The 23,617-nt window shown below is 42.6% G+C and overlaps 1 protein-coding gene across 1 annotated transcript in view; it reads left to right on the top strand.

The window, feature by feature from the left end:
- Window positions 1-3,037, top strand: part of GRIK2 (glutamate ionotropic receptor kainate type subunit 2) — a 1,148,051-nt gene extending 1,145,014 nt beyond the window's left edge. The window contains exon 16 of the mRNA XM_073589495.1: window positions 1,449-3,037. Within this exon, the coding sequence (XP_073445596.1) occupies window positions 1,449-1,613 (165 nt within the window). The 3' untranslated portion in view covers window positions 1,614-3,037. The remainder of the gene's footprint in view (window positions 1-1,448) is intronic.
- Window positions 3,038-23,617: the final 20,580 nt, after the last annotated feature.

Genomic DNA, 23,617 nt, shown 5'->3' with positions numbered 1-23,617 from the left:
TTCTTTGCAGTTAGGGTTAGGGTTGGGGCTAGAGTTAGGGTTGGGGTTAGAGCTAGGGTTAGGGTTGGGCTAGGGTTAGGGATGGGGCTAGGGTTAGGGTTGGGCTAGGGTTAGAGTTGTGCTGGGGCTAGGGTTGTGTTGGGGTTACGGTTATGGTGTGGGGGTTACAGTTGAGATGGGGTTACGGTTGTGGTGTTGAGGTTAGGGTTGTGTTGGGGTTAGAGTTGTGTTGGAGATACGGTTGTGTTGCGGTTATGGTTGGGGGTTAGGGAGGTGTTGGGGTTGTTGTTAGGGTTGTGGCTAGGGCTAGGGCTGGGATTAGGGTTTCAATTAGGGTCAGGATTAGGGTTGCCTTAGGGTTGGAGTTAGAATTGGGGGATTTCTACTGTTTAGGTACATCTGGAGGTCACCAAAAGCAACATGGCACCTGCCATTGATTCCAGTCAATTTTGCAATAAAAAAATCAAATGGTGCTCCCTCCCTTCTGAGCCCTGCCATGCATCCAAATAGTTGCTTTCCCCCACATATGGGGTATCGACATGCTTCAGGAGTGAATACAGTATGTGCAAAATACAGCAGTTTTAAAAATGACTTATATCGGCACTAATAAATAAAGGCAACAATAATATTTGTTGATTTTGTAAAATGATTAGAGCAATAATTCTCAGCCTTCTACTGTCAATTTGAGATCAATGGTACTTTTTGGTGGCTATTTTGAAGGAAATAAGCATACACTAAAAAATATAACAACTTTAATTTATTCGTTTGTTATTTGTTTTAAAAAAATATGTTAACAGCTAAGTAAAAGAAAACAGTTTAATTTAGTTATAACTCTCTATGCTAGTGCATCCTGCATTCTTTTAAGACTGTCTATTATCTGCAGTAGACTGTAACATATAAAAATATACTGTCTTTTATTATAACTTTTGGCCCTCCTCTCTTTCAAGAGGCCCACTCCTTTAGTGAACCATGTTGAATGTAATATGCCATTGATAATAAACTGCTTTCTAAATTGTCGACTCTATGAACTCTAGGCGGCAAGTAAAAAGCTAGAACATGAGTGCGGTGTGCGAAAAAAAGAATTTGCCTAGCAAATATGGAAATGTGTAAACTACAAATGTTTTTGGATGTGTTTTCCAGAGAACATATGTCTCAAATGCATTTGCCTTTAATGTGCATCACCAGGCACTAGTTGGCAGATAAATAATTTTAGTGACAAGGTGAAATTTTCAATGAGCTTTCTCAGCTTGATAAGTCATTTTAATTACTATGTGATGCATATTTAAGTGACAGCAGTTTGTTGGAAGCTTCAGGCAGCAACATGGTAAATTTGCAGGGTTGCTTAGCTGACGTGCTGTGCCAAAGGAATAAATCTTTAGTAGTTTATACACCCCATGTGAATGTTGCTTGCTCTTAAACCAAAACACTATTTATGTTTGCATTTGCAGAGATCCTTCTGTAGCGCAATGGTAGAAGAATTAAGGATGTCACTAAAGTGTCAACGACGGTTGAAACATAAACCGCAGCCTCCCGTAATAGTGAAGACAGAGGAAGTTATCAACATGCATACATTTAATGACAGAAGGTTGCCAGGAAAAGAAACAATGGCATAGAGCTGGGTTTCAGGCATCCCCAAGCACAAACTGTCAGCTTTTTGTTTTCCTTTTCCAAACAACTCTGCGAGAATGTTTCCTGTGGAAATATGCAACCTGTGCAAAATAAAAATGAGTTACCTCATGTCGCTACGTCTATGAACTTGAGACTTAAACTGATCCTCCAGTCAGGCTAGAACCGCAAGAGTCATGGATAAATCAAGAACTTCTGCGGAGGTTGATTTTTTTTTTTTTTTCTTCAAGGGGTCCACCATTCTTCTGAATGTAAATGTGTATGTTTTGTGGTTGCTTTACCAGGTCCCAAATCAGAAAAGGATAAGAGGTTATTTTTGAAGCTTACGTTATTAAAAGAAATAAAAAAAAAAAAACAGAATAACCATGGAAGAATGAAATCATAAACTGTATCTTATTGACTGTAAATTCTTTGCGTTTCTGTGGCAAAGATAAAGGATAATTAGGTGGTTTCTTATCACTTGCCCAATACAAATGTCCAAATCCATTCTTAAGTTGAAATGGCAACATTAAATCATGACGGCATTCTAATTCATCACTATACATGATTAAACAATCAAAAAACAGTATGAGAAGATTCTTAAATGCTTTGTGGACTCTGTGTTTCACTGTCGTAAATAAAACAAAATGTCAGTAAAAAAAGGCAATAATTGTACTGTTCAATTCCACTAGATTGCAGCATTTCTGTGTGCAGAATGTTTATGCGGAGACGTAGTCGTTATGGAATACAGAAAAAAATATATCATTGTGTATTGAAGAGAGGGAAATGTGAATTTGCCAGACAGGATCCGACTTTGACAATATGGATTTTTATTTTTAATAAGTCCCTGTTTCATTTTTGAACCCAACTGAGCCTCTGCAGTTCCCTCCAACTGTGGAAAGCGTACGGGCCTCATAGAAGAACTTTCCACAAGGAGCTTTAAACGGACTGCATTCATCAATACAGTCAGCGTTAAACGAACAAAATCCTTGAGCAATTTTTATTTAAAAAAAATGTTCAGGTTTATTTGTGGAAATGCAAGATTTCTATAAAAAATAGTTTTTGTATGGAGATTTTTGTAATACTTTTTATCAACAAAATCCAAACATACGTTTCTTCTGTCAGGGGTGTGATGCCAAGCATAAACGGTAGTGTGTGAGCGCACCACCAACGTTTGGTGAGATTATTTTTATCAAATTCAAAATTCAATATAAAACATTTATTTTCAAGTTCAGTATTGCTAGTTGCACTACCAGCACTGCTTCCCATGCCATACCCCTGATTTTCACGAAGCTAAGAACATACTGTAATGATCAATTGTGTGTAAATGGTTAAATACACAGTCTTCTTGACCACATTGTGATAACAGTTGAAGTGCACACAGTTTCCTGTTTGAATTCAATGCACAAAATAAACATAAGCAAAAACTAAATGGATTTATCTATTTTATTTTTGTATGCCAGATAACATTTTATCAAACACATTTCGCTCTTGTATACTTAAGCACAATATGTACTGTGAGAACAATCCATGGAAATATATGTCTAGGCAATCACCCAGCGCTGGGTTGATGTAATCTACACACAAGCCAAAGCTAGGATTGAATCCAAAAAGAGAAGCTTGCATCTTTTTATTATTAATCTTTTATGCAAACACATAGTTTTAGCAAAACTGTATCATATGAACAAGAATTTGCGGCTCTTTACAAACTTTGAGGTGAATTAGGGCCTTCAATACATCTTTATACCTCTAATTTAATATGCAAGTATACAAGTTTTTTCTCTGTCTATGGTATCATTCAGATGTAAAAAAAAAGTCCATTTTTTTTAGGGTTTTTTTTTATCAGACTTTGAGAAGTGTTTATTATGTGTTTCAGATTTTTCCATCAGTGTTTATTCAGTTATTTCCTCATCTGAAAAAATAAATAAGTGACAAAGCTTCTATTCAATGCAATATTAATCACAAACAAAACACATATTGCAATGTGTGCTGTCATTGTTTTCTCACAAAACCTATAGACTTTTATGGCTAATTTTGAGTAGAGGTTGTAATAAAAGAATAGACGTCTCGGTGATTTTTTTGCACATATGAACAGCACTACAGATTATAATGGGTACATGTTCTATCCATGAAAAACACAGCCAGAAAGCTTACCTAAGACAAGGATTTCTGAATGGAGCCTAAAAATGTATGAATACAACAGAAAATATAAGATAATTTTGGTACAATGAACCGGATGTCACATGTTCCCTTAAGGGGGTTTTACACATAGCGATATCGCTATAACGTCACCGATTTTGTTACGTTATAGCGATATCGCTATGTGTGATACTTACCTCCGACCGGCTCCCCCGCTGTCCATCGCTGATCGCACGAGAATGTCCGGCTCCATTTCTCGTCATCCGCTTCCTGCTGGGCTTCCTGCTGGTGCCGACGAGCGATGTGTGGAGGCGGGCGGGAGGACGTCAGGATCGCTGTGTGTGAAAGGTGAGTATCGTGCACTGCGTCGCTGCTGCATCGCTGTGAGATCTTAAGGTATGAAAGCTCACCAGCGATCCTGACCGGGTCGGATCGCTGGTCGGATCGCTGGTGCATCGCTAAATGTAAAGGGGCCTTTAGAGGCACTGCCTATAGTGGAATTTTGAGAAGGTATAAACTGTTACTTTTTGGTATCTTCACCTGGACAATTTGTTCCTCATTCTTTTAAATGTACCAGCAAATATACACTTATATTTCAACAATAAATGCTGACTATTTAGAGATTTTGTTACATGTGTTTATAAAATTGTATTCAATGCTCCATTAGTGGAAAGTTTCATAGTTTAAATTATTAAGATTCTATTGCAGTCCAAACGCTGAGAGCGCCAACAATCTTGAGAACTAAACTCCGTAGAGTCCAATGTCAGTTAAGCGGCATTCAAGGATGCTCATCTCTGCTCAATTAATACTTTATGCTATTTCCACAAACAGCTGAGCAATATACTCAGTAGTCCTATAGACAATGCATGGAGCTGTGGTGTACATACTGGACCTTCACTCCATTGATAATGGGCTTTGCAGAACCACATTTTGAGGACCACTTCAGGCCCAACCATTCGGGGATCACTTTCATTTAATGGAAATTCTGTTATGGATTAAATGGTCATGCAATATGAAAATGTGAAAAATGACTAAAAAACAAACAAACAGATTGGTACTATAGAGAAAACTAGTAAGCTAAAAAGAAAAAAAAACATGAGCTAATTATTAGAATGTATTTTTTTGCACTTTAAAGCTAAAAAATACTAGGCTGATTTAACTAAAAATAAAAACTGAAAAATCTATCACAGATCTAAGAACCTGGCTCAAAACTTACACAATGTGGAAGTCGTTGTGCATACTGAACAAATAATTGGGTCTGTTTAGCAATAGCAGATATTGCAGTGATTTGCAGGTTGCATTGCAGCTACAGTTGTGCTCAAAAATATACATGCCCAGGCAGAATTTTTTATTTCTTGTCCTTTTTTAAGAGGATATGAATGATAACACCAAAACTTTTTCTCCCCACATGGTTAGTGGTTGGGTGAAGCCGTTTATTGTCAAACTACTGTTTTCTTCTTTTAAATCATAATGACAACCTAAAACATCGAAATGACTCTGATCAAAAGTTTACAAATCCTGGTGATTTTGGCCTGATAACATGCACAGAAGTTGACAGAAATGGGTTTGCATGGCTTCTAAAGGAAACATCCCCACCTGTGACCTGTATGCTTGTTGAATAAAAGCTGAGTGAGTTTCTGGGATCCAGACAGACTCTTGCATCTTCCATCCAGCCACTGACATTTCTGGATTGTGAATCATGGGGAAAGCCAAAGAATTGTCAACAGATATACGGGAAAAGTTAGTTGAACTGTATAAAACAGGAAAGGGATACAAAAAGATATCCAAGTAATTGATAATGCAAGTCAGCAGCGTTAAAACTGTGATTAACAAATTGAAAAACAGGGGCTCTGTCAAAACAAAACCATGGTCACGTAGACCAACAAAAATTTTGTTCACAGCTGCCAAGAAAATTGTTCAGGATGCAAAGAAAAACCCACAAATAACATCAGCTGAAATACTGGACTATCTGAAAACTAGCTGTAGGGCTGTTTCAAGATTCACAATAAGGAGGCACATGAAGAAAAATGGGCTGCATGGTTGAGTTGCCAGAAGAAAGCCATTACTACTCCAATGCCAAAAAGTATCTTGCCTACAATATGCAAAACAGCAAAGGCAAGTCTCAAAACTTATGGAACAAGGTAATATGGAGTAATGAGATAAAAATTTTACTTTTTGGACACAACCATAAATGTTACATTTGGAGAGAGGTCAATAAGACCCATGATGAAAGGAGCACCATTCCTACTGTAAAGCACTGAGGTATATCGCTGATGTTTTAGGGATGTGTGCGCTACAAAGGCACAGCAAACTCGATCAAAGTGGAAGGAAAGGTGAATTCAGCAGGTTATTAGCAAATACTGGAGGCAAATTTGCAATCATAAGCCCAGAAGCTGCTCATGGAACATACTTGGACGTTCCAACATGACAATGATCCAAAACACAAGGCCAAGTCGACCTGTCATTGGCTACAGCAGAACAAAGTGAAGGTTCTGGAGTGGCCATCTCAGTCTTCTGACCTCATTATCATTGAGCCACTCTGGGGAGATCTCAAGTACACAGTTCATGCAAGAATGCCCAGGAATTTGCAGGAACTGGAGGCTTTTTGCCAAGAAGAGTGGGCAGCTTTACCATCTGAGAAAATAAAGAACCTCATCTACACAAGTACCGCAAGAAACTTCAAACTATCATTGATATTAGAGGGTGCAATAAACGGTATTAAGAAATAGGGTATATAAAATTTTGATCAGGGTCATTTGGATGTTTTGGGTTGTCATTATGATTTAAAAAGAGAAAAAATATGTTGTTTGACAATAAATGGCTTCACTCAGCCATTAACCATGAGTGGAGAAAATCATTCATATTCTCTGAAAAATACATGAAAGCAAAAATTCGGCTGGGGTATGTAAGCTTTTGAGCATAGCTGAAAATCAAAAGACACTGTATTTAAATAATATGAAAGAGCAAATGTGAAAGAGCTTGCAAGTGATTTGCTTTTAAGTGTGATTTGGCTGAAGTGTGTGATTGTTGATTTCATGACTTTGGATTCAGGGAGTTTTGAATTGGAGTAACTAGTTCTAAATCACTGTTTCTGTTTTCTTGCTTATTTTTTATTTCTGTCTTATTTGATTTCTATTAGGAAAATGTTCTCCATTATTGACAATGCCATCCAACAGTGATGCCATCCAATGTATATCATTTCACATGTCCATAATACGTGATGAGCCATTTAAGGGTGCATACTGCCTTGCGAAATGTGTGCACATTTTACATTTGGAAGCCCAGGTACTGGATCTAAAAAAACAGCTGGCAGCACTGAGATCAATAGACAGTATGGAAATTAGTTTGATGCTGGTGGAGTAGCTGCTCACTGCAGTAATTGTGAGGGAGGATTGCAGTATGGAACTTAATGACACTGGGGCAGCTGGCTGGGTGACAGAAGGTAGGGTAGAGGGAAGAGTGTCAGGGAGGCTAACCCTGATCTGGCAGACTCCTCACTCATTTTCTAAATTGGCAAATGAGTGAGGAGTCATTACTGGAGTAGAACTGCTGCAGCAAGACATGTCCTCTGAAAGCAGGGGGAGTGTCTGCCCCAGTAAGGGGGAGGTAGCAGTGCAGAGCAAGCCAAACAGATGCTGGTATTGGAGGACTTAATTGCTAGGAGAACAGATAGGGTAATCTGTCAAAAAGATAAGCATTGCAGTACAAGTGTTGTCTTCCTAAAGCTTGAAATCATCACTCCGCTAATGGTGTTGAAAAATTACTTTGAGAGGCTTTTGAGAATCCAGCGTTCATGGTGCATATCAGGACCAATGCCAAAGTTATAAGTAGGTAGAAGGTTCTTAAAGAGGGGAAATAGGCTGTCAGCCCCCTTCTCACAATCAAATTTCTTGTCCATTTTTTAAGGACCGCAGATATGGAAACACCCACACCCATTGTATTCAATGGTGGTACGCATTTGTCAGGATTTTCACACGTACCATGTGTCCTTGTGAAAAAATGTAGACATGCCCATTTTTAACCAGAAAAAGTTAAAGTCCAGCTCAAGGAGTAAAATAGTAAAGTTTTATTGAAAAATCCAGTAAAAAACAACTGTTCAGAAGAGGCTGCTATGTTCAGAAAGGGTATACCTCGGAGGGGATTACCTGAGCACTGACCTGCAGAGCACCAGGACGCATTTCGAACACCCAGTATTCTTAAACTCAGGTTGAGCTATGAGAATAGCATCTTTATAAAGAAAGAGAACAGGGGTGAAAGCGATAATTACAAGGCTTTCACAATTATATCTGAAGAAAGTGCATTACATTAAATATACAAAATTGTGTGGTGTAGTGACCAATGTGTCCACTAGGGGGCGCTGTGTGGGTGTCCCAGGACAGGCGTATAAGCATTTCCAGTGTCTTGATAGGAGTAGGATGCTGTTTATTCATAATGTATCTCAAGGTGGGTGGCCTTGAGATGAAGGCTTGCTTATGTGCTGAACAGCAGAGCTGATATTTCATTCCAATGTGTCAGGGGTGTGTTTAAGAACGTCATAGTAAAGTGTATATGAGTGTGTGTGAAGGACCTGTGTGAGGTCATAGCCATGTGACCCAGTTGGCGTGGCTACGGACCATATAATGTGGCCAGGGTAGGTCACATGGAGGGAATGCTTGGACCCGGTTGGTCTGTTGTGGAAGGTGCCATTGGGAGATGGGGCTTCCTGCCTGACAGCACGTGAATGCTGTGAGTAATGGCTGCAAGCATCTGACAGTTCCCTGGAGGGAATGAACGTGTGCAGTGAACTGAAAAGCAGCCATGAGGTAAATCCTGACGGGGTGAGATATCTGTGAGGCTAGAGAGCCTGTGTACTGGACATTGCACAACCTGTGTGATCACATGATAAGCAGAGTGAAGCTCTGTCATGGAAGTTATGCTGTTTATATGAACTTTCTGTTGCTGTTCCAGGTTTATGATGCCTAATAAACCGCATGGACTGTTGCAGTTACGTTAAGAAACCTGTGCCGGATGTGATTTATTGGCTGCCAAGCGAGTGTCCCCTACCCAAATGACAGCGCTACCTTACAATTGGTGGAGAATGCTATAGGCAGTGTTGTAGCCTTGTTGCTAGGAGCAACAGAAGAGGACTGCAAAAGTCGGTTCCTTAGGGCAACAGTTTCCAAAAGCACATGTTGCAGTGCTGGCAACACTGAGCCAGGAGGGCTGACGGTCTTGAAAGCCATCTGATGTACTGACCGGGGTCAGTGGAAAAGACTTATAGGACACCTCTGCGGTAGAGAGGTCCAAGAACCTGCATTGCCGGTAGGTGATGGTCGCGAAAGCCGTGTGATGTGCTGACCAGAGTCAGTGATAAAGAGACTGGTGATTGCTATAGGGTGCCTCTGTGGATAAGAGGTACCCGAGAACCTGTGAGGCCGACACAGGTAATGGACAGGTGTTCGTGTTGTACTGACCAGGGTCAGTGAGAGAGACTGTGTACCTGGAGGGTTCAGTGTGCAATGGTCCTGGAGGGTCAGTGTTGGGAGGTTCTGGGAGAGGAATTGGATCCCTGGAGCAAGTGTGACCTTGGACCTGGTGAGGCGAGTGTTGGACAGTCTCAGATGGAGATGAATGTCCTGACGAGCACCCGCTGAGCCCCTGGACGTGGTGAGGCCGGTGTGTTGGGAGACCCTGGGAGGAGGGTCGGCTCCCTGAATAGCACCCGATGTGCCCTGTGTGTTGGACGGTCTCAGGAGGAGATGGACGTCCTGAGGAGCACACAGACAGGACACGTGAGTTTTGTGTTCCATGTGTGTTTTTTCTTTTCCCTTTCAAGTCAGCCTACGGTGGCTCAGTGGAGGTCAAGAAGGTGACAAGCGGCTTGCTGTAACTCGGCGGGGTTATGAAGGTGACAAGCGGCTTGCTGTAACTCGGCGGGTTTACGAAGGTGACACCAGCAGCTGTGTGAGCGGCAGCCGGTGGTGTCAGAGATCGGTGACAGCAGGAGCTGTGGTGGTGCCAGCAAGGACTTGTGTGGTATCGTAAAAGAGACATAAACTGTGCTGTGTGAACTGTGGTCTAAGACGACCTGTAGAACGGACATGGTAAAATCCCGGAAGGGGGCGGTGGCCCAAAACTGGGTGGTAGCCCAAAAGGGGTTGGAGTCCCAGAGGGGGGCAGTGACCCAAATCGGGGTGGTAGCCCAAAAGGGGGTGGAGTCCCAGAGGGGGGCGGTGACCCAAACCGGGGTGGTAGCCCAAAAGGGGGTGGAGTCCCAGAGGGGGGCGGTGACCCAAATTGGGGTGGTTCAGGAAATGGCAGCACTGGTTGCCTCAGTGGGTATGTCTGGGGAACCGCAGTGTGTGTATGACTTTTGAAGAATCAGGGACAGTCTTTCCGGATAATGACAGGCCGCAGGTGTGTACCGTGATGTTGCACCGAGAAGGAGTCTCTGGACAGTTGGACTCAAAGAGTAAGGTGACTGACAGGAACTCCTCTTGTTTTCTTTCTGACCGAGAAAAACGTCAGGATTTGCTGTAAACAGGGGGTAACGGTGGACTATGCAGTAGACAGAGTAATGTTTGAGGGGACCAAAGGTGGTGAGTGCCAAGGGGGCGGGATACCACGTGACTTAGTGTATGCCTTGGAGAGGGGCCGGGACTTTGTTTTGCTTGATGACATATGGTCAGATGATGGAGACGTTTCGACTGTGGGGCCAGCAGACACTGAGACGGTGATGCCTCCTAAAGTGGAGAGGTCAGAGGTAGAAGTGACCGGAAGAAGGGGTGCATCTGCCCAAGGGACGGACCTGACATCTTGTGACAGGACTGATGTTAACCTGATTGATAAGACAGCTGAAGTATTCACACGGTAAATGGATAACTGGAGGGATGACTCGGCAGGTCGGGGTAACTCAGACTCTGGGGGTGACTGTGGCTCTGAGAGAGAAAGGAAGCACAGAATAGAAGAGCTAGAGAAAGAAGTCTCTGAGCTCAAAGGTCACCTGTCAATGTGGCAAAACGTGAACAAGACCCTTAGGGAAGAGATGGAAGAACTCAGAGGAGTAGTAAAAGGTCTTCTGCGGGAGAAGATCTTGGACGAAGATTTACAGCGGCCAGGCCCGAGTGATAACAAGACGGAACTGCCAGTATCCATCTTGACAAAGGGTCGTAAAGAGATAAAAGTTGGTGAGCAAAGAACTGAAGAAGACAGTTATCCGGTTGGGTCAACTGTAGTAATGGAAGTGTCCGTGGTAAAGCCAGAGCCTTCTGTCCAGGAAGAGAGCAAGACCACGACCTTCAAATCTGTGATCGAGGTACCCGAAGACATGTAAGAAGCCTGTGCTGAGGAAGGAGTGCATGAGGCTTTCAAAGAGGCGGTCAAGGTGTGTAAGGTGCACTGGGCAGCTGAGACTTGGCAGTTGGTGATAATATCAGCCAGGGAAGATATAGCAAACCGGATATTTGTCCTGAAAGAGATGCATTTGCAATGTCTCCACGCCAAACAGTTGGTCAGGCGGAGTAATATGAAAGCTGTTCGACGCATAGAGATAGCAAGGGGGGCTACGGATCGGCTGGGTTTGCGGAAAGATGTGATTCCGGTACCCAAAGGTCTGATTGGAAGAATCATTGGAAGACTTGGGAAGGTAATGCAAGACTTTGTAAATATCTCCGGTGTTGTGAGGGTGAGGATCCCTCCTGATGATGAAGATCAGGTATTCAGTAGAGAGGCCATGGTGCCCATCATGGTGGTTAGCTCCGTGGAAAGCCTGAGAAACTTTCGGATGCTCTTGGAGTATCGAGTGGGGTACCTGCAAGAGATTGAGCAGTTTAGGCTGGACCATCTGTGAATCAATAAAAAGGTACGGAACACCAGGTGGCGGCCGCCTGCAACCCAAGATGTAAGGACCGGAAGGGTTCCTCCAAGTATTGACATGGCAGATGGCCGAAGAATGTCAGCAAGTGGCAGTGCGATGGGTAGTACAAGGCTGAGAGACCTTAATCCCTGTGAGACAAAACAGTGTCTGACGATGCAGACAGACCGTGGCTGGAAGGTCAAAGACCAAGACCGATATTCTGACCGCTGGGGGCGGGGGAGGCCTAATGTAGGGATGGGGCCGTATGACAGACAGAGACGGTTCTCTCGATCTGTTGGGCAAGGTGTATTGAGTGCCCGGTCTCGAGATCCCGGGGGTAATGTTGTGTGTTCAACCCTACAAGTTTGAACAGAGGGGGAGGTATGTGGTGTAGTGACCACTGTGTCCGCCAGGGGGAGCTGTGTGGGTGTCTCCCAGGACAGGCGTATAAGCATTTCCAGTGTCCTGATAGGAGTAGGATGCTGAATGGTCGCAATGTATCTCAAGGTGGGTGGCCTTGAGATGAAGGCTTGCTTATGTGCTGATCAGCAGAGCTGATCTTTCGTTCCAATGTGTCAGGGGTGTGTTTAAGAATGTCATAGTAAAGTGTATACGAGTGTGTGTGAAGGACCTGTGATGCGGTCATAGCCATGTGACCCGGTGGGCGTGACTAGACCATATAAAGTGGCCAGGGTAGGTCACATGGAGGGAATGCTTGGACCCGGTTGGTCCATTGTGGAAGGTCCCGCTGGGAGATGGGGCTTCCTGCCTGACAGCACGTGAAGGCTGTGAGTAATGGCAGCAAGCGTCTGACAGTTCCCTGGAGGGAATGAACGTGTGCAGTGAACTGAGAAGCAGCCATGAGGTAAACCCTGACGGGGTGAGATATCTGTGAGGCTAGAGAGCCTGTGTACTGGACATTGCACAACCTGTGTGATCACAGGGTAAGCAGAGTGAAGCTCTGTCATGGACGATATGCTGTTTATATGAACTTTCTGTTGCTGTTCCTGGTTTATGATGCCTAATAAACCGCATGGACTGTTGGAGTTATGTTAAGAAACCTGTGCTGGATGAGATTTATTGGCTGCCAAGCGAGTGTCCCCTACCCGAATGACAGCGCTACCTTACAATTGGTACAAAAATTTTTAACCAGCACCACTGACAGAATGTGTGCCATTCATGTGTCATCAATGTGACACATACCGGTGCCTGAGAAAAGCCATACATTCACACTGTTCCCAGGCACCTGGTTCTGAAGGCATCCCTGATCATTGTTGCCTGCTCTCCCTATGATCAGAGAGCAGGCGACTCTGATGATAGTGGTAGTCAGCAGCTGAAATGTGTGTATATTGCTAACTACAACTGCTGTCATTGTCGTCTGCTGTCCCTGCGATTAGCGAGAACAAGCAATGCTGATGATAGCTGTTGTCTGCTGCCAGTATGTGTGAATATTGCTAACTGCAACTGTCATCATTGCTGCTTTCTCTCCTTGCAATTAGTGAGAGCAGGTAACTCTGATTACAGTTTTAGTTGTTTACCGGTCTGTGTCTAGTATGTGTTAAATAAATAAGAAACAGCTTGAGCTACTGTGGATTTTTCAAAAGCAGCAGAGGAAAAGCCGCCCACTGGGGGCTGAAATTAATAAACTGGAAAAGGGGAAATTAGCGCTAAATGTTAACAGGCTATTAATAACAGCTCACTGCTGCTTGCTTAGCCTTTATTGGTCGGTTTACAGGTGGACCCCAGAAAAAAATTTACATAGGGTCCCTCTATAAATTCTAAGTAGAAAAGGCTAAACAGACAGCTGTGGGTTGATCTGAATAGCCAGGGAGGGAGCCATTGATATTGTCCTTCCTTCCAGGCTTATAACAATAGCCCTCAGCGGCCCCACAAATTGAGCATCAATAAGATGCACCAAATCTGGCACCTAATCTTGCTCTTCCCACTTACCCTGGTGTGGTGTCAATTGGATAATAGGGTTGGGGTTGATGTCAGCTTTTTTATGGCCACTGACATCAAGTCCAGGTGTTAGTAATGGAGAGGCATCTATAAGATGCCCCCATTACTAACCCCATAATCATAAAAAACACACAGTTAGAATAAAGTCCTTTAATTGAAAGACACAGAATCTTTTTTTAAACAAACACTCCCCTTCCTTTTTAATCTATTTATTAGTTTAAATTAAAAAAAAAAACCACTCCATATTCCTCTCCTATCTGACCATAATTAATTTGTCCCATGCTGTCATTCATCTCTGCTTCATCTGGATACCTTGCTGAACTGTGGCATGATGCAATTGTTCAGCCAGGCATCCAGGAGATACTGAGCTGAGCATCAGAGTGCAGCTTTAGTGACCTGTGGTGATGTCATTGAGGTTATCAAAGGTCACTGAAGCTGTGGTTCAAAAGGGCAGCTCACCATGAGTGGCCCAATGAACTGCATTGACCTGAATGAGAATACCTCTAGTACTGTGAGTAACTTAAGGCCCCGTCACACTAAGCGATCTCGGTAGCGAGATCGCTGCTGAGTCACAACTTTTGTGATGTAACAGCGCTCTCACCAGCGAGATCGCTGTGTGTGACAGCGATCAGCGAGCGGCCCCCCCTGCCGGTATCACTGATCGCTGGAAGAAACCTCTGGACATTTCTTTGGTCGCTGGTCTCCCGCTGGCCAGCACGCATCGCTGCGTGTGACAGGCGGGAGACCAGCGATCAGGTGTAAAAAATAATAAAAAAAATAAAAAATATAGTTATTCTCACCTTCCGATGTCCCGTGCAGCATTCCCGCCTCTCTCCACGCTCCGGTCCCAGTGATCCTTTGCACGAATGACCGCGAGACTTTGTTATCCCGCGAGACCGTGACATCTCGCGGTCATTCGTGCAAAGGATCACTGGGACCGGAGCGTGGAGAGAGGCAGGATGGCTGAACGGGACGTCGGAAGTGAGAATAACTATATTTTTTATTTTGATTCTATTTTTTACAGGATGGCTAGCGATGCCGGGCGCTCGGCATCGCTGTGCTGATCGCTGGTGAAGCTGTCTGTGTGACAGCTCACCAGCGATCACATAGCGACTTACCAGCGATCCTGACACCTTGATATCGGTGTCGGGATCGCTGGTAAGTCTCTTAGTGTGACGGGGCCTTTAATCTCTACATTGGGGATGGGCTGCACCTCAATATAGAGAGTGCAGCTGTGCTGAGGGAAAAAATGACTGGACGATTGTTTAAACTAGGGAATGTGGACGAGGGGAACTACTGTACAGGAGGGGAAAAAGTGTAAATAGTGACCTGAGCATTAGAAATAACATTGAGGGTGACATTGGGGGAGGGATTAGGACAGTCAATACACGAAGCAGGAACAGAGCTACAGAGAAATAAAGTGCAAGTACAGTAATACCAGATGCCTCACCAACAATATGAAAGAATTAGAAATGATATTGTTAGAAAAAATATGATATGGTGAGAATAACATGACTGGAAAAGAGCTATGACTTGTCTGTTAATTTACACGGGTAGAGAGAGACTGTTCAGGATAAACCATACAAATAAATGAGGGGGAGGTATTTGTTTATAAGTAAAATTGCCCCTAAATCCTGTCCTATCTGATAATATAGTGTATATTAGGCTAATGATAATCTAGAATCCATGTAAGTGGAAATAATGGGAGGAAGGAAGCATAATGATATACTGACAGAGGGTTGTTATAAGTGGCCAAATATAACAGAAGTGGCAGAAAATATTCTTATAAAGCAAATAGAAGAGGTAGCGAATCGGAGAATTGATATGGGGGACTTTGACTATCCTGATATATGTTGGGGAGCAGACACCTGCAGGTACAGAAAAGGAAACAGGTTTTTGACAACAATGAATAACAATTACTTTTTCACATTGGATCATGATCCGATAAGAAAAGGGGTATTTCTAAACCAAATATCAGCCCCTTCACTAACCGGCATTGTTCCTTTGCTTCGTTCTTTCTTCCACTTGTTCCAAGAGCCATAAACTTTTTATTATTCTGGCCATATAGCCAAGTAAGGGCTTGTTTTTTGTGGGATGGGTTGTACATTTGAATGACACTATTCATTTTACCATATAGTGAACTGGAAAATGGTTCAAAAAATTTCAAGTGCATTAAAATTGCAAAAAAAGTGCTATTCCACATTTGTTTTTTTGGGCACTTTATTTATCATGTTCACAATATAGTAAAACCAACATGGCAATATGATTCAACAGGTATGCTATGTATAGCATAAATCATGATATCCTATGAATGCTGGCCACAGGTCACCATTCACGGGAGGCTCTTAATGACAGGCACAAGGACATGGAAAGACGCCCGGCTGTCATGACAGTCCATCAGCGCCCTGAGATCACGTGACAGGGGCGCTGATGGGCGAGATGAATGATCCGCTTCTGACTAGCGAGTGTTAAATCACGATGTCACATGTGAGCCCACATTAACCCTTTCACCCCAAGCCTATTTTAACCTTCATGACAAGGTCAAGTTTTGCAATTTCGACCAGTGTCACTTTATGTAGCAAGTTTTGCAATTTTTCAACTTTTAATTTTTACGTCCTTAAATCAGAGAGCTATGTCATAAAAATAGTTAATAAATAACATTTACCACATGTCTACTTTACATCAGAACAATTTTTGAAACATACATTTTTTGTTAGGAAATTGAAAGGGTTAAAATTCACCAGCAATTTCTCATTTTTACAACACAATTTATAAAATCATATTTTTATGGATCACATCACAATTGAAGTGGGTCAATATGCTAAGGAATACGTAAAAATGACACTATTCTAAAAACTGCTCCACTCAAGATGCTCAAAGACACATTCAAGAAGATTATTAAGCCTTCAGCCTTCAGATGCGTCACAAAAAATAAATTAATGTGAAAGAAAAAAACAAACTTTTTTCACAAAAATTTTACTTTAGACCCGTTTATTTTTTTACAATTGTAACAGGAGAAAATGGACCTTAAAATTTGTTGTGCAACTTCTTTTGAGCATGCCAATGCCCAATATGTGGGGAAAAACTACGATTTGGGCTCAAAACAGTATTCGGAAGGGAAGGAGCATTATTTAACTTTTGAATGCAAAATTTTCTGGAATAATTAGTGGACGCCATTTAGAGAGCCCCTGATGTGCCTAAGCATTGTAAATCTTCCACAAGGGACTCAATTTTGGAAACTAGACTCCTCAAAGAACTTATTTAGAATCTAGATGAGTAGTGAGCACCTTGAACCCTCAAGTACTTCACGGAATTTTATAACATTTAGCAATAAAAATTAAAAAAAAAAATCACAATTTTCCCTAAAAAAATGTTCATTTAGCCCTGAATTTTGCATTTTTACAAGAGTAACTGAAGAATTCGCAGCATGCAATTTGTTGTGCAATTTCTCCTCAGTATGTCAATATCCCATATGTGAGGAAAAACTACTGTTTGGGCTCACAGCATGGCTTGGAAGGGAATGAGTGCCATTTGAATTTATGAATACAAAATGTGCTAAAATAATTAGTGGACGCATGTCACGATTGACAAGCCCCTGATGTGCCTAAACAGTGTAAACTGTTATGAATGGGTCACCAAGGAGGAGAGCGCAATAGGCTATGCCACCAGAACACCAGAGAAGCTGGTCGCTCAGCGGATTGCAGACCCCTGATCTTAACAACACAACTAGCAGTAGCCGTGGAGCGTTCCTACATTGCCCTAGACGCCTCGTCACAGCCTGAGGACTAACTAAGCCTAAAGAGAGAAAGGTGAAATCTAAACTGCCCTGGAGCAGATCCCCAAAGGAATAGACAGCCCCCAAACATATATTGTCGGTGAGACAAGGTGAAGCACAAACACAGACAGAAAATAGACTGAGCAAATGATGGGGCCCATACTGACTAGATAGGACAGGACAGAAAAGGCACTGTCTGCAATCATGCAAAAATCCTAATAATTCCAACACCACTGATGTACAAAAATTCTGAGGTTTGAACAACCTCGCCCCCACTATATCAGCACTCAGGTGTGAACTGGCGGCTAGCAACAGGCTAATACAGCAGAGGACTGAGCATACAAACACAAGATACAAAAATACAAGGCAGGAGCCAGCAGCCCCAGGGGGAGCAAGTTGACCCCTGACAGCAAGGCAAAAACAGATGCAAAGGGTTTAGCAAATGAATCTTAGCTGAAAAAATGCAGGATCAGGCAGCAGACAGAAATCCTCCGTAAGCAAAGAAAGGAGTATCACCGGCAGTCACTGAGAGAAGTCTGCTCGCTTATGTAGTCCCAGTCACTACCACCACTCCTCCAATTATCATCTGCAGCTGTTGGGTTAACATCATGTTGACCAGCACCACTACCAGCAGTATCCACCAGAGGGAGCCTTGCCTCAAAAGTCAGATCAAGAGAACTCACAACAGTACCCCCCCTTGAGGAGGGGTCACCGAACCCTCATCCACACCACCAGGCCGATCAGGATGGGCCCGGTGAAAAGCACGAACCAATCTCTCGGCATAAATATCAGAAGCAGAGACCCAAGAATTATCGTCCTGGCCATAACCTTTCCACTTGACCAAGTACTGAAGTCTCTGTCTAGCCAGGCGAGAGTCCAATATTTTCTCTACCTCATACTCCAAATTACCCTCAACCAATACAGGTCAGGGGGCGCCGCCACAGGAACTACTGGCTCCACAAACCTTTTCAACAATGATTTGTGAAAAACATTATGAATCTTGAACGTACCTGGAAGAGCCAAATGGAAAGAAACGGGGTTAAGGATTTCCAAAATCTTATAAGGTCCAATGAACCTTGGCTTGAATTTTGGAGACGCAACCTTAATTGGAATATTTTTTGAGGACAACCAAACCATATCACCCACTTTGAACCGGGGACCAAAGGTCCTATGCTGGTTGGAAAACCGTTGGGCCTTTTCCTGAGAGTGGGACAACTTGTCCACTACTTAGTCCAAAATCTGCTGAATTCTGTCCACCACAGAATCCACACTTGGGCAAGCAGGAGCCTCCACCTGCCCCGAAGAAAATCAAGGATGAAAACCAAAATTACAGAAAAATGGAGACATCAAAGTGGCAGAACTAGCTCTATTGTTTAGATCGTATTCGGCCAATGGCAGAAATGAGACCCAGTCATCCTGATCAGCAGATATAAAACATCTCAAATAGGATTCCAAAGTCTGGTTTGTTCTCTTAGTTTGTCCATTGGTCTGAGGATGAAATGCAGAGGAGAAAGATAACTGAATTCCCAGTTTAGAACAAAAGGCCCTCCAAAATCTGGAAACAAACTGGACTCCTCTGTCTGATACAATGTTCTCAAGAATCCTGTGCAAATGATCCACCTGTTGATAAAACAGGGGCACCAACTCAGAAGAAGATGGCAACTTCGGGAATGGTACAAGATGGACCATCTTGGAAAATCTATCACAAATCACCCAGATAACAGTCATTCTCTGAGACAGGGAGATCAGAAATAAAATCCATTGAAATATGGGTCCATGGCCTGCTGGGCACCGGCAGGGGCATCAACAAACCACTATAACGAGAACAGGACTTGGACCTGTAACAAGTCCCACAGGACTGCACAAAATTCCTGACATCACGAGATAAGGCAGGCCATCAAAAGACTGACTCACCAAATCTCTTGTACCAAAAATACCCATATTACCAGCCAGCACAGAGCAATGAATTTCAGCCATCATAGAATCATAGAATGATAGAATCGTAGAGTTGGAAGGGACCTCCTGGGCCATTTGGTCCAACCCCCTGCTCAAATCAGGATTCGCTAAATCATCCCAGTCAGATGTCTGTCCAGCCTCTGTTTGAAGACTTCCATTGAAGGAGAACTCATCACTTCTCGTGGCAGCCTGTTCCACTCATTGATCACTCTAACTGTCAAAAAGTTTTTTCTAATATCTAATCTGTGTCTCCTCCCATTCAGTTTCATCCCATTGCTTCTAGTCTTTCCTTGTGCAAAAATGAGAATAAAGTTGATCCTTCTACAATGTGACAGCCCTTTAGATATTTGTAGACAGCTATTAAGTCTCCTCTCAGTCTTCTCTTTTGCAAACTAAACATTCCCAAATCCTGCAACCTTTCCTCATAAGACAGGGTTTGCAGACCGGTCACCATTCTGGTCGCTCTTTTCTGAACTTGCTCCAGTTTGTTGATGTCTTTTTTAAAATGTGGTGCCCAAAACTGGACACAATATTCCAGATGAGGTCTGACCAAAGAGGAGTAGAGGGAAATAATGACTTCACGTGATCTAGACTGTATGCTTCTGTTAATACATCCTAGAATTGCATTTGCCTTTTTTGCTGCTGCATCACACTGTTGACTCATATTCAGTCTGTGATCTATTAGTATACCCAAGTCTTTTTCACATGTGCTGTCACTTAGCCCTATTCCTCCCATTCTATATATGCTTTTTTCATTTTTATTGCCCAGATGTAGTACTTTGCATTTCTCCCTGTTAAAAACCATTCTGTTAGTTGCTGCCCACTTCTCCAGTTTATTTAAATCTTTTTGAATCCTCTCTCTCTCTTCTCTAGTATTAGCTATCCCTCCTAGCTTTGTGTCATCAGCAAATTTAATCAGTTTACCCTCAATTCCTTCATCTAAATCGTTGATAAAGATGTTGAACATTACAGGGCTCAGGACAGAGCCCTGTGGTACCCCACTTGAGACATTCTTCCAACTGGATGTGCAGCCATTTACGACCACTCTTTGGGTCCGATCACTAAGCCAGTTATGAATACACCTAACAGTTGCCTTGTCCATTCCATACTTAGTCATTTTTTCAATAAGGATTGTATGAGAGACTTTGTCAAATGCTTTGCTGAAGTCAAGATATACTATATCTACAGCATTTCCTTGATCCACCCAATCAGTGATACCGTCATAGAAGGAAATTAAGTTAGTCTGACATGACTTATTAGTTACAAACCCATGCTGACTCTGTTTGATCACTTCATTCTTATCCAGGTATTGACATACATGTTGTTTAATAATTTGTTCAAAGATCTTTCCTGGTATAGAAGTCAGACTCACCGGCCTATAGTTGCCTGGGTCCACCTTCTTCCCCTTTTTGAAGATAGGAACAACATTTGCTCTTCTCCAGTCTTCTGGCACTTCTCCTGTTCTCCAAGAATTTTCAAAGATTATGGAGAGGGGTTCAAAAATTTATTCTGCTATCTCCTTCAGTACTCTGGGGTGTAATTCATCTGGACCTGGAGACTTGAATTCATTTAGGTTAGCTAAGTGTTTCCTCACTATCTTTCTGTTTATAGATATCCTGGATTCTTCTATTCCTTTAATAGGACAGTGAATAACAGTTGGTGTTACATTTCCTTTCTGAGAGAAAACAGATGCAAAATAGGAATTTAAAAGTTCAGCCTTCTCAACATCCTGTCTTACCATTTCATCATTTTCATCCTGTAAAAATCCTATAGCATCTTTGACTTTTCTTTTACTTTTGACATATCCCCAAAATCCTTTATTATTGCTTTTGACATCTCTTGCAAGTCTCAATTCATTTTCAGCTTTAGATAATCTGATTTGTGCCCTGCAGGTTCTGCAGACAGCATTATATTCTTCTTTAGATATGCCTCCCTCTTTCCATTTTATAAACATTTTTTTCTTCCTTTTTAGCATGTGCTTAAGTTCTGTGTTCACCCATCCTGGTTTCCTTAAATGCTTCCTATTCTTCCCTCTTTTCGGAATTGTTAACAACTGTGCTTTGAGAATTTCATTTTTCAAGATTTCCCATCCTTCCTGGACATTTTTGTCTTTAAGGATATCCAGCCATTGGATCCCTCCAATTATCTTTCTGAATCCCTTAAAATCTGCCTTTCTGAAATCTAACCTTGACGTCTGAGTCTTCACAGGTCTTCCGCCTCTAGTTATCCAAAATTCTAAAATAGCATGGTCGCTACCTCCTAGGGTTCCAGCCACTTTTACCTCCTCAACCATTTCCTCCCTGTTTATAAGGATTAGATCCAAGGTAGCAGTTCCCCTTGTTTTCTCCACTACCTTTTGGAAGATAAAGTTGTCAGCAAGAGAGGATAAGAATTTCCTTGACCTGTTAGTTTTGCCTGAGAGAGATTCCCAACAAATGTCTGGATAGTTGAAATCTCCCATGACAACTATGTCATATTTTTTGGAGAACTTGGCCATTTGATGCATAAAGAGTTCATCCATATCTTCAGCTTGCACAGGCGGCCTGTAGTAAATGCCTACAATGGTGTCCTTTCCATTGTTCTGTGCTTGTATTCTTACCCAAACAGTTTCCACAGAACTCCCAGTCTCTGAAGCTTCAATCTCTGTGCAGATATATGCGTTTCTAACATACAATGCAACACCCCCTCCTCGTTTATCAAGTCTGTTTCTTGCAAATAAGTTGTATCCTTCTAGTCTTGTATTCCAATCATGTGTATTGTCCCACCAAGTTTCAGTGATTCCAATGACATCATATTTCTTTTCCTGTGTTAGTAGTTCCAATTCTCCTTGTTTGTTGCCCATGCTTTGTGCATTAGTATAGAAACATTTTAGTTTGTGATTGGTTTCTCTTTCTCCAATATTTTTATTAATTAGATTCTTTCGTCTTTGTTCTTCCTTTCCACTTCTAATAGCAGAGTTCTCAATAGCATTTGTCAGGTGTATGGCTTTTTCTGGTCTTTTGCTTCCCTTCCCATGTTGTTCTAGTTTAAAGCTCTCCTTACAAGTGTAGCAAGGCGACTTCCAAATACATGCTTTCCAGTCTTCGTAAGGTGCACCCCATCTCTAGCAAGTAGTCCATCGTATAAGTAGTTCACTCCGTGATCCAGAAATCCAAATCGTTGCTGACGGCACCAACGACGTAGCCAGTTGTTCACCTGCAGAATCTTATTCCACCTCCTTGTTCCATGGCCATCCACTGGGAGGATGGAAGAGAAGACCACCTGCACTCCCAGTTCTTTCACTTTCTTGCCTAAGTCTTCAAAGTCTCTGCAGATGGTTTCCAGGTCGTTTCTTGCGGTGTCATTTGTCCCCACATGTAGTAGCAGGAATGGGTAGTCATCTGTAGGTCTGAAGAGTCCTGATATCCTGTCAGACACATCTTTAATTTTTGCACCTGGAAGACAGCACATTTCTCTTGAAGTTATATCCGGTCTGCAGATAGCGGCCTCTGTTCCTCTCAACAGGGAATCCCCCATGACCACCACTCTCCGTTTCTTCTTCACAACATTTTTCTTTCTCCATCCAGGAGGACTCTGAAGGCGTACAAGATTGCTGTTTGTTGGCAAAGTCTTATCCTGATGTATTTCTTCATCGTTTTCCTCACTCATTCCCTCCACTGGTCAGGGACATACAATTTCCCCTCAGGGCATCGTTCAGGCTTGTCCTCCTGAAATTCCTCCAGGGCAAGTCTCAAATCGGGTGAAATGGCGGAAAGAACCACATCCTCACCCAGAATGGTAATAGGCTCAGTGACATCAAGGGAATCCACAAAAACTCCTAGAAAGGGCATCCGCCTTAACATTTTTAGTGCCAGGAAGAAAGGTGACCACAAAATTAAAACACGTGAAAAGCAAGGCCCATCTAGCTTTTCTAGGATTGAAGCGCTTGGCTGGTTCAAGATAAATCAAATTCTTGTGGTCGGTAAGGACCACAAATTGATGTCTAGCTCCCTCCAACCAATGTCTCCACTCTTCAAATGCCCACTTCATGGCAAACAACTCTCAATTCCCCATGTCATAGTTACGTTCAGATGGAGAAAATTTTCTAGAAATGAAGGCACAGGGATTCATCTTAGAGGTTACCGGATCCCTTTGAGGCAAAACGGTTCCTGCACCAATCTCAGAAGCATCTACCTCCACCTGAAATGGGAGTGAAACATCAGGTTGACACTGAACCGGAGCAGAAGTGAATCTTCACTTAAGCTCCTGAAACGCCGAGACTGCCTCTGGAGGCCAATTCACCATATCAGCGCCTTTTTTGGTCAAATCCGTCAGTGGTTTAACAATACCAGAATAATTACTTATAAATT

This window comes from Dendrobates tinctorius, unplaced genomic scaffold, assembly GCF_039654945.1.
Source record: "Dendrobates tinctorius isolate UK_male_01 unplaced genomic scaffold, ASM3965494v1 ptg000111l, whole genome shotgun sequence".
Taxonomy (NCBI): domain Eukaryota; kingdom Metazoa; phylum Chordata; class Amphibia; order Anura; family Dendrobatidae; genus Dendrobates; species Dendrobates tinctorius.
This window is presented reverse-complemented; position numbering and strand designations above follow the sequence as displayed.